General features: G+C 33.1%; 1 protein-coding gene across 5 annotated transcripts in view; it reads left to right on the forward strand.

The window, feature by feature from the left end:
- Nucleotides 1-3,309: 3,309 nt before the first annotated feature.
- LOC122002009 (membrane-bound O-acyltransferase gup1-like) overlaps nucleotides 3,310-12,462 on the forward strand; it is a 39,808-nt gene continuing 30,655 nt past the window's right edge. For 2 of the 5 annotated variants that reach the window (XM_042557023.1, XM_042557024.1), the window contains exons 1-5: nucleotides 3,312-3,589; nucleotides 8,870-9,049; nucleotides 9,143-9,198; nucleotides 10,244-10,425; nucleotides 10,503-10,551. In XM_042557023.1, the coding sequence (XP_042412957.1) occupies nucleotides 8,947-9,049; nucleotides 9,143-9,198; nucleotides 10,244-10,425; nucleotides 10,503-10,551 (390 nt within the window). In that variant the 5' untranslated portion in view covers nucleotides 3,312-3,589; nucleotides 8,870-8,946. Of the gene's footprint in view, nucleotides 3,590-8,869; nucleotides 9,050-9,142; nucleotides 9,199-10,243; nucleotides 10,426-10,502; nucleotides 10,552-12,462 lie in introns of all 5 variants that reach the window. The other 3 variants (XM_042557026.1, XR_006117553.1, XM_042557025.1) reach the window with 3 other exon arrangements.

Genomic DNA, 12,462 nt, shown 5'->3' on the forward strand with positions numbered 1-12,462 from the left:
TGGGTCTTTAGACTCACTACAGTTGATTGCTGTAGGAGAGCACGAGCTAGAGGCGGAGGGGTAGGATTCCTGAGCGGACTGTATTACAGTAAGGCACTCGACCTATTGCCCCTTATGTTTTCGCATGATTTTCTTTTGGAGTGTTGAGGGAGGTTAAAATAAAAATAAATGTTTTCTTTTCTGGCATATGGTTATCGCATTAATTTGAGTTTTGACTGTTTCTTCATTAGGTTCCGATATTTATAAACTAAATAAATTATTTTATAAAATGTTTCCGGGTTCCGACATTTATTTATGATGTGATGAAAATTAATATTTTATTTTCGTCCAAATCACTGTTCACGCAAACAGTGATGTGAACATTAACGACTTTAAAAAAACCCATCTATTCATTTAAAACTTTAGGGTTTTACAAAAAGCAATAAACTTTCTCCACATATTTATTGTAAACCAACCACTTTTGGTCCTTTATTTCTCCATTACTTAAATGTCTAGACTAATGAGCATAAGAAAAATACTAGAAGTGTCGTCCAAAAGATATACAATATTCATTTCTCTTATAGGCCATTTTTTAACTAAAATATCACGTGTACTGTTACCAAGATTATCCAAATTTCTTGGATCATATATATCAAGTGAAGAAATAAATTGTTCATCAATGACAATATTCTCATTATCTATCCTATTTAAAATATTTTCATGCTTACTCAAATTTTCCCTTTCTTCATTAACATCGTGAATCTCATTACACTCATCTACATCATTCACAATCATAGTTGAATTTTGTGCATTTTTATGAGAACTTTTAATAAAGAATTTATTAATATATAACATCTCTTTGTAATTGAGTCAATTGTTCTAGTTATTTGCTTTTTTTTTTCTTTTTCTCACATCTAGAAAGATGTTTTTTAGGCAACATATTGTAATGTACAAAACCACAACAATTACGAAAGCAAATAGATAATTCAAATTATTTCACTAGTAAAGGAATAATAACACCTGGAATATGATAGTTTTTAATATTAAGTTAAGCACCTTATCAAATAACACCTATTAAAAGAAAATTAAATCATTATCAAATTAAAACTAATTAGTAAAATTATTGTACTTAAAAAAACAACAATACTAATTATAATAATACAAGTTCAAGCGCATAAGTTCATGCAAAAATAATGACTAGTGACTCGTCAATTGTCTGATCCTTGTAAAGTCTAACTCATGCTTATATTATATACAACAAAATCATGGCTAATATAACAAGCTATAATCCTATATCCAAACAAATGCAATTGGTTGAAGCACAATGGATACTTCCTAAATTCTCATTTTTTTTCTCCTTTTTTCTTTTGCACCATATCTATGATGAAAAGAACAATTTGTATGACTAAAAAATGATCTTGTAAACCTAAACTTATTATCATTGAATCTACATAGAAACTACAAGTCTACAATAGCAGCTATCGCAGAAGGAAGTGGACAGAAAATGAATTTGAGGTGCTCACTCGGTTTTAAATTAGAGACATCAACAAGAGAGATTAATAATTGGTCATAGGCCAAGGAGAAATAGCACACACATCCTATAGAAATTTGTAATTTGATAAGCAAGTACCCATTTATTAAGAAATAACAATTCTTCAAGTGAGTAAAGAAAAATAGCACCTTAGCTTAGCTAGCAAGAAACCACTGAGGCTCACACTGCCACACACCAGTCACCAGACACCATTGAACGAATAAAATTCTCCTCTAAAAAATCAAATCTAATAAAAATTTGAGAGTAATTTTTCACAACGATAATAGACAACCAAAGCTCATAATTCACAATAAAAATTTTAATATAATGACTCAATGGACTATATTTATCATCTCTGTGGATAAAAAAGTTATATCTTGGTTCTTGGAAATTCCACAGAACACAAATAACGGTAAAAAAATTTTGAGAAGGGACAGAGATGCAAATAAAGAAGAAGAGATGCGACCGAAATAGCCGTTGAAAAGTAATGAAGACTTAGGTGAGCCATGAGCAAAAGCAGAAGAAGAGATGCGACAGGGACAGAAAATTTCAAATAGAAAAGGAGGAGAAGACATATCGCATATTTTTGAGTCATTCTCTTTCTCGTAGGCGCAGGTGCAGGCGGCGTCGTGGCGGCCACCGCAGCGAGTTTTTCATCGAGAGCCCCAAGGCCATTGCCCTCCTCCAGGCCCGGGCTTGATTGCAGTACTACCAGCTCTTCCTTCTGTCACAACACCACCTTGCATAAGTTCCTTGGATTCTAGTGCCTGCCTGAGATCTACTCCACGAGGTGTGTGAATTGTAGAGCATGTAGTTTGCCAAAAATGTAAGTATACGGTCCAGAGTATAGACTTATGCAATGCGGTTGATTAATGGAGTGGAATGGAACAAACAAAAAATATCCCTTAATTTGGTTCATAGAATAGAAGAAACTTGGAATAATTATTCATACGTTTAGTTTGTATATAGGCAATACACTAGCAATAGCTCCAACAGACTAAAATATGTCGTATAGTTTGTTTTAGTTAGTCTGCTTCATTCCATTTAGACTCTCTGGCTCACCGATTTGATTGTCTGGTCCGAACAACTTGCCATCCCTTCTAGCCGTTTGGAAGGATCAGGTTACCTGGCTCTTCCAACCTATCTATCTGTCTAGTATGCTTGGCATTATCAATCCATAGAGCTTACTAGACCCACTAAAGTTGCTCGGCCTAGTTCATCCTACTAGATCTAATTTGCTTAACTCATCCAATCCAACCTAATTATACAACCTGTCTGATCCTACTACGACCTATCTCACACATCGAATATGTATTTTTTTTTAGTATTTAATGCAGTAAATATAGAAGAGGAAAAAAATTCCTTACAATAAAATAAGGAATATAAGAATTTGATATTCCAAGTTCATGCTCATAATCGAAGATTGAGCTCCTCCTATAGTCCTATTCAATAAGAATTCATAAGGACTAGAAAAACTATTCTAACAAATCAAATACACATTGTAATAAGATAAATCTGAATCAATTCCTACCAGTAAAATACATGCTCAGAAAATAATAAATATGTTCAATAATAAGAAAAAAAATAAGTTTGAATGTGAGTAATGTTTATCATATTGATAATAATAAAATTTATTTATTTTTCTGTAAATTCATAAATTTTCTATAAAAATCTTATAAAAAAATATGAATTTTTTTCATAATTAAGTAAGATTCTAAAAAAATTAATAAAAATTTATTAATTCTATAAAAAAAATCTATCATAAAAAAAAAACCAATCTTTCTCTTAATTGAATACACCCATCTAATTCCGTCCTTTGAAAATTCAACGCAACATCTGGAATATTACAATTAGACATTCCGATCACGAAAGCTCTCTTCTCCCTCCGATCGTCGTTTGATTTACACCGATCCAAACCATCTTCTTCTTCCTCCTCTTGATCTCTTCTGATTTGGAGTAATGCACATCAGTGGTCGCCCCTCTCGCGAGTTCTTCCGTCTTCTCCCTGCCGTCTCTCCATCGAAGCAGACCTAGGGTTTGGAGCAGTGGCACGTGTCGTGCCGAGTTATTGAAACGACGGTAAACATCTTGTTTCTGACTCTCCTTCCTTTTTTTGTAGCTTCAAATTATTTGGATCCCTCAACATCTTCGCTGTTGCAATTTTGTGTGTTGAAGGAGATGTTTGGATTCCTCAATCTCTTCTTTTTATTTCTGTTTTTGGTCGTGTTTGATGTGTGGTATTGCCTGGTTTAGGGTTTGGAAGTTGAGCGGGGATTGTTTGACATAGACTAGTTAAGATCTGACTTGTAAGCGGGAAGACCAAGACTTCTGGAGTAATTTTGACTTAGATTTATTTTTGAGGGAGACTTTTCTCCATTTGTTTCTATGAATCATGGTATTATATGCCCGTACATTTCTGCTTGGGCTGAAATTTGGTTGTGTTTCATCCCTGATTTTATAACAGGGGTTTCAAGTCAATAAATACTATAATCGCTGAGATTCTATATTTGATATGAGCATTTGGTTGCTTGTGGCTCTACATCTGTCAAACTTAATTTATTAGTGTTGGTTTATAGATACATGAGCTGTTAGTAGTTTGACTTTCAAGGAGTTGTTGCTGGTTGCAAGATAGGTTCTTATCGTTATGTCTTTCAAATCATGATCTTTTTGTGTGTCGTAATCTATTGCCAACTTGCACGATAATGTTAGATTTCTTGGTGTTGCTTCCTCTACTGGTTGTTATATTCATTTAGATGATTTTGAAAAGTGTTTATGTTATCATCATTATGAAACCGTGTTTCCCCAACAATTCAACACTTTATACAAGGTTATATATATCACTAGAATTTTAGAAAATCTTTACATCCTCCATAAATTAAAAGTGCTTAATATGTTAAAATTTGGTCGTCATTTTATTAGAGAGAAGTGCAATATAATGAGACCATACCTCTCTTGTTAGTTCTAATAGTTATAACATTTGCTATCAAAATTGTTAAGAGGACTTAGAATTTTTACAATATATTCAAGTCAATTTGAGGCCAAGTCTTAATTTTGCTCACTTGTAAATGTGTAAGGAGACTACCTAGAGCTTCAAGTGGAAAATAATTCTCTCATAATTTTGACAATTTTATAACAAAATTAGGTGTCAAAAAAATTGGTATACTTATTTCTTTTTCATTTATCTAACCACCTTTTGTCCTACCAACATTTGTTTTCTTGTCATCACAATGCCTCTTAGCCGTTCTTTATGACTAGGTTTTTCAAAAAATAAATTCATTAATATTTTTAGATGTTCTAATCAAGAACATGCTTTTCTTGTTTAAGATCAAAGAACCTAAGATTAATTATGTAAAATATTCAAGGGTCTGATCATGATGTTTTAAATTTGAATAACTCTCTTAAAATTTTGACAATTTTATAACAAAATTAGGTGCCAAAAAAACTTGGTATACTTATTTCATTTTCATTTATCTAACCACCGTTTGTCCTACCAACATTTGTTTACTTGTCATCACAATGCCTCTTAGCTGTTCTTTATGACTAGGTTTTTCAAAAAATAAATTCTTTAATATTTTTAGATGTTCTAATCAAGAACATGCTTTTCTTGTTTAAGATCAAAGGACCTAAGATTAGTTATGTAAAATATTCAAGGGTTTGATCATGATGCTTTAAATTTGATGGTATATATTACATAAGTATAGGAGACTTTCATAGGTAGAATATTCTCTTTTCATTCGATGTGGTATTAGAGCCCTAAAGAGAAATTGTAACTCTATCTTTCTTCATTAGGGTTTACTGCTGTCTTGGAACTCCACAAAGACCTCTTGGAGTCTATAATAGACATTTGCCTTGAGGTGGAAGCATTCCAATACAATCTTGCCATTGATCTCATCTATTTCTTTTTCTCAATTTAAGGTGGTGGAGAAGAAGCTTGCTTAGTTCTAGTTCTCCATCAACTTCCTATCAGCACTGTCCAAACATGATTGGTTCTCAATAGAACTGAAGTATCTCAAGAACCATAGTCATAATTTTATTATTAGGAGATACGATTTTAAACCATCAACTTCCTATCAGCATTGTCCAAACATGATCGGTTCTCAATAGAACTGAAGTATCTCAATTACCATAGTCATAATTTTTTTATTAGGAGATATGATTTTAAAGGCATTTCTTACTACCAGGTAGTATGGCTTTTGCAGTAAGTTAAGTTATGCAAAGCTTAAATATAGTAGAAAACAATGTTAATAACCTTGTAATCTATTAAAAGATTTGAAGGAAAACATCATCTTCATTAGAAACATAGGCATCTATAGGGCAATGACAAACAATTTATGAGATGAGATGGATCAGGTATTACTAGTAATCAACCAATAAATATTCATTATGACAAAGGTGTCTTTTCAGATTGCGACTGATCCTGTGTTCCATGAACAAATTGAGGTTGACAGTAAGTTAAACACATTGGTGGGATGAATTGGCTGAAAATCAATGGGAATAAAGTAGAGAGAAATTTATTTTATATGAGATTACAAAAGTATTCAAAAATTTAAGAAGGATGCATAAAGTATCATCAAGAACCAAATTATTAATAATAGATAAATAATAAATGATAGAATCGATAATATTAAATCAAGAGCACACATTTTAATAATATCATAACTTAGTTATTTGTATTAGTATACATTTACTGAATAATATTGTAATAGTAGTATTTTTTTTAATAAAATCAAATAATTGATTAATATTCAGTTCTAGGGTTCAATTGAATTATGAATTACAACTGAATCAAACTTTATTCGAAACAAAGAAACATGATAAGCTATTTTGGATCTAGAGAGGTTATATTGTTCTCTCTTGACCCGTAATTAGTTTTGATCGATGAGCAATAGATGGGAGTGACAATTGACAGTTAATGAATTATAGCAAAATTGAACGACTGATATTCTTTTCGTGGTAAATCTCTAAAGTGACAAGGCTAAAAGATTTAAGATGGGATTCAAGTGAGCAACAGGGACTCATTCTTTGCCTCCTAAGCAAATTCACAAGGATTCAAGCAAGGATTGACAAGAAGTAGACTACATCTACTAATGCTTCCAAAATAATCCAATTGTGGACAATTTTAGCCAATTCAATCTATTTACACTCTTGATTTGATCAATTTTCAATTTATTTCATTCATTTTATTGTCTAACTCATTTCAAGCCAATTTGTTGAATCTCTATTTTTTAAATCTTGTTTGTCATTCTTTTTGAGACATCTGATAATCTCAAAAAGGAGCATTGACATTCCGATATGGTCGGTTTATGACAACCATGGAGTATAAGGACACTCTTTGTCATTCTGATAACCTAAGCATGGAAGCAAACATGATTACAACTAATAAAATTATCATTCTGATATCCTAACTACTATGAATTGAACTACTATTGCTCACAGCATCATAATATAGAGTTCTAGGCTCATCTGAAAATTTTCCAATTAAAAGGTAATTGCAGCGCCAAATAAATAGAGCTTCTGCCTTGTTGCAATTGCAAATAGCTGAGTTTGAGTTTATAATATCAAATAATTTTCATTTATGTCTTCTTCTAGTTCTGAATAGTTAATTTTAGACCTTAGATCTTAAACTTTAGACCATAGCTTGAACATTAGACTTTAGTTTGAACATTATACGTTAGCTTTAGAGTACTTTGGGGGAAATTAGTAAGATACATGAGAAAAGATATACTTTTTTCTTAATTAATAATGAATTAATTGAAGTTGAAGGATAGATTTCAGATTGCTAATTTTTGTTCACAACCAGCTGCAGAAAATTCTCATATCAATATAAATTATCAACATGAAATAAAGAGAAGAAATCATTTCCCTTGAACTTAACAAGGGCAAAAATTAAATCTGAAATTCACTGAGTTGAGTTGTCGGCTGAAAAAGGAGGCAAGTGATGAAATCTGCTTGCTAGAGCTAGAGGAGAGATCCTAAGGTTTCTCACCTAATTGGGATGCTAACATGAAATGCACCATGTCCGTTGGTTCGAAGATATGGTGTCGGCTTCAAGAGTGACAGAATGCGAGTGAACAGTGAGGGATGAGTAGAGATACTTTTGGAGGGATCCACCAACGTCGGAAGAGGAGTGAATGTCTTTGTTTTTCAAAGCAACCACTACGTGATCGATTGTAATCAGGTGCGATCAAAATGGGGATCATTAGAGATAGACAGAGATGAGAAGGTATCAGTTGGGTTCATCCAGATAGAGAAGAGATAGGTATATATAACTTTGTTGACTCAATTAACCTATAAAACACGATGATTGAATACTCTCTCATTGGCTCAATCTCAAACTAACTCAAATCCAATTTCAAAATCAGTCTTTAATCACAAATTTTGACATAAAAAATCCTAATTACTTTCATTAGTTAGTTGTGATTAGAGGTTGATTTTAGAGTTGGGTTTGAATTAGTTTCGAGTTTGAGTTAGAGAGGTAGTGTTGATTTGGTCCTATTTTATAGGTTAGTCGGGCCAATGGATCTATATATAGCTATCTTTTTTCTATCTGGACAAAACTCACCCCAATATCTTCTCGTCTTCGTCCCCCATTGGTGATCCCCATTCCTATCGCATTCAATTACGTTTGGTTGCGCGGTGGTTGCTTTGGAAAATGGAGGTGTTCACTTCTCTTCTAGCGATGGTGGATCCATCCGGAAGTATATGTACTGATCCCTCTCTTTCACTTGTGTTTTTCATTCTTGAGGCTGACTAGTGTATTCTACATTGGCATCCCAATTAGTTGAGAAACCTCCGACAAGTGAATCCATTTTGAATATAGTTATTGCCTCTTTTTTCGATTGACAGTTGCGCTCGATCGCAGTCCGATTGATTTCTGCCCCTGTTAAGTTCAAGGGAAGTGATTTCTTCTCTTTATTTCATGTTAATGGTTTATTGATATGAGAGTTTTTTGCAGCTTGTTGTGGGCAAAAATTAGCGGTCTGAATCCGGTCTTCCTTTATTAATGAAAAAAAATTATCTCATTTCTCATATATTTAACTAATTTCCCCTAAAGTACTCTAATTTTCAAAAACTTCAATTTACTATTTAAATTAATTAAATCAACAAATAATCCATCTGAAGCGATTATCATGAGATCCCTATGGTATTGACATAATGTTCTATGGGCAAAACAAGAAGGAAAAAATTGAAATGCCTTGTTTCATTTTTTTTATTTTTCAATAATTATATTCGACCAATTCCGGCATTGTATTACTAGGATTTTTTTTCTTAATAATCTTATACACTGAGAAGAAGCCATAATTTGGGTTAACAATTATGGTGATGGCTTATTTTGTCTACCGCCATTTCCTTTCTCAGTTGACCGTGGCAAGAGTGTTGCACCCATTGCGGATTGCCGAGACGCCTCCCGTTTACTTATTTCTGTTCCTTTAGAGATGATCTGGAGATCATATCGGCAGTTGGAGCTCACATTTCTTCTTATCTATGCTGTAGCTTTTTATGTATTTGTGATTCACCGATCAGTCCATTTCTCCAATTGTAATTTCTTTTCTCATTGTATTTTTTGTATTGATTTTACTTCATTTAGTTGTAAATTACTTTTTTTGTCCTGATCACTTAGTTCTTTAATAGATTACCGTGGCGAACTCTCAGGTCTCTACCATGGATGGATACATGATCATCTGAATGTGCGTACTTATATTCCTTTTTAGTATCTTCTAATAAGCACCTATTTGTTTTAAAATTAGATCACCAAACTAAATGACAACAAATGTCTGTCGCAGTTTCTATCTCTATCTTCTACTTTCATTAATTTCCCTAAAGATTGAAGTGGTCCAATTTGTTCTACATGTCACTTTCCTGAGGGAGTGACACATTGACATTGATTATTTAGTTGTACAGCGGCACTTAAGGATCAATAACAGTTATTAATTTTTTTTATCCTGTTCAAAAAGTTTCTTATCACCATTGTAATGGCTTACATGCCTTTGATTTAAGGTTTCTTTATCTACTAATTTTTAGATAGGTTTATGTCAAAAACGAAGGGCACACAGAGTGTATAGGATCCTCCTATCTCTCTTATGCAAAATAATCTTGGAAAAAGATCTTTTAGTTGAACAAAGTCAATCATGTGAACTGAAACAATGAAACTAATGTTTTAGTGGTGTTGTTGTAGCACTTCTTTGTAATAAGTGAGCTGTGGTGGTATAGTCTCCCTTGCTAATCATCAATGAAAGAAACTATCCTTGACTTCCAGAATAGTAATAATTTCATCTGATTCTATCACTGTTATTATGACCTTACATACAGCTTGAAGGTAGGACAATGTTCATCAGTTCATGTAGCTGAGTTAATTTGGATTTATGTCGGACATTCATAAGGATTATTTAATTTACTAATCTAACTTGATAAGTATGCCTTAGTATTCAAGATATCTAATGTTTAGGTGACAACTAACTATGTGAGCCACATAACCACACCAAATTTGAGTTTATGATAACTAAAAATGGCTAAGCATATTTTACTATTTAAACGGCAGTTTAAATATCATCGATGCTGGGAGCTTTGGCTTCTCTAATTATTGAAAAAGGATATTCATGTATTCATCTTTCATTTTTTCCTCTTTGTTTATAGTTATTTATCTATACCTTTCTCAGTTGTTGCTCTTCATGTGCCACAACTTGTATGGATGGAATAATATCTTGAATATTTATTATGCCCTTTCATCTTCAGGATTTATCTGATGCACAATGGAGAAATTTCCGCAGAAATTTGCCTATTCTTTCTGTTGTTTTGGCATTTTTTACAATCATAGCAAATATCTTAAGGTATTGGGCAGACCTAAAAGGGAGAGGAATGTCTTTTGTATGGATATTGACATCATTGAGTTATTTAGCTTATTTACATGGAGCCTGGTACAATTCTAACACTTGAGTCTCTAAATGTTTTCAAATTTCTGCATAGTAACTGATTGTTTTTGGTATTATTGCAGTGTTGTTTATATTCTTTCAATTGCCTCCCTAAACTTTTGCTTGGCGAAGGTTTGTTTATTTTCCTAGGTTTGCTTATCACTTTCTGTTTTTGGATTTTTCCTTATTATTGTCCTGGAGATGGTGTTTACTGATTAGATTCCTGAGGATTATGTTGATTGGTTGATGAATGTGGTTTGTTCATTTTCCTAGGTTTGCTTATAATTTTCTGTTGATTGCAACCTTTTTACAGTTCTGGTGAATGGCTTGTACAAGCTGAGAGGACAATAATTTTATTTAGTTGCTGGATTGTTGGATACGGTCTTGATTCCTATGCGAGGAGATTTCAGCCTAAATAATCATTTTATTTACTTATATGAAACAAATAACTATCAGTGGCATAGTTAACTATTGTAGATGGTTAAACTATGCTACCTTGACTGTAGGGACAATGATTTTGATATCCTGATGGTTTTCAGGATTACAATTGATACAGAATCTTTTGGTGCAGGCTCGATCTTGTAGAATCTCCTGTTCCTTAATCCAGTATCAATCAGATTGGTAGGATTTGAATAAGACCAAGGTTTAAAATTTCGACCCATGCCGAGGTTTCGGTCCGAGACCGGAACGATACGGTTTCGGTATCGTATCGTGCCGTGCCGATACGATTTCGGTAATTTTATTTAAACATTAAATCAGTAAAAAATATAAAATAATTAAAATATATATATAAGAATATAAATTTGATTTAAAAGAATTTTTATAAAAAATTTTAATTTTTTTTAGAATTTTAAAGAATTTTTAAAATTTTTAAAAATTTTAAAATAATAAAAACAATTTCAGAATATTATTTAAGAAAATTGATTATTTTTTAAAAAATTTTAAATATAATTTTTATATTTTATTGGGATAATTTAATTAGGGTTTAAAAAAGCCCCTTTAAAATATCACAATTAAATAGGAATTGTTTAATTTGTTTAAATTGTAATTTTGCACAGTGATTCCCTGCCCCGCGACCCAGCGCCCGCGCCTCGCCCGCGACGCCACCGACGCCCCGTGGACGCCTCCAACGGCGCCGGAGGTGTCCGGCGACACCTCCAACGCGTTTCTAGCGACACGCGTCTCTAGAAATGTCGTGTCGCGACTCCTCCGACGTCCGCGACGTGCTTCAGGTGCTGCGAAGCTTCCGGCGACACTAGAAGCTTCTAGCGACGCTGTACCTCATGGTGCGACGATTTCTAGTGCACGCACGACTCCTGGCGCGTGACGCACGACGCGACGAAATTGTCGCTCGTCCGGTGCCGGTTTCGGTGCACGGGCGGAACGGTAAGTTTGGCCCGTTCCGCCCGGCACGAAACGAAATTTTGAACTATGAATAAGACAATTACACAGTTGTAAATTATAAATTTTAAAATAAAGTCAGAAAATGATAAAATTAGGATACCTCTAAATATATTTAATGTCGTATCTACTAACTTTTTACAAATGTTAAACAAATTAAAAACATACTCAATTGATTGTGCTATATTGTTAACTGCAAGCTGCAAGGTTATGTTATTCATATTATATAATTGACTAGTAAAGATGAATTTATTTTAGTTTTTGCATTTTTTTTTGGTAAATGAAATTTATATTACATATAATATCAATTTTTTATATCGTTGAGTAGCTCTTATATTATAGTAATGTACCCCTAAAGCTTAAAAAGGAAATTTTACAAGTTAGACATGCCATGTTATTTGAAATTGAATGTTGGTATATGAAGCGAGCACATTAGTAAAAAATGAAAGTTGTAGAGATGAGGATGTTAAGGTGAATGTGTGGACATATAAGGATGAATAAGATAAGAAATGAGAATGCTAGAGAGAATGCCGGGGTCACATCTATTGAGGGAAAATTCTGAGACTCATTAAAAATAATGATGAACCAGGTAACACCGAACTTGGGGCGACCGACCTGGCCCTATGGAAGTTTTCCACCGGC

Source organism: Zingiber officinale, chromosome 7A (assembly GCF_018446385.1).
Source record: "Zingiber officinale cultivar Zhangliang chromosome 7A, Zo_v1.1, whole genome shotgun sequence".
In the NCBI taxonomy this organism is placed as follows: Eukaryota; Viridiplantae; Streptophyta; class Magnoliopsida; order Zingiberales; family Zingiberaceae; genus Zingiber; species Zingiber officinale.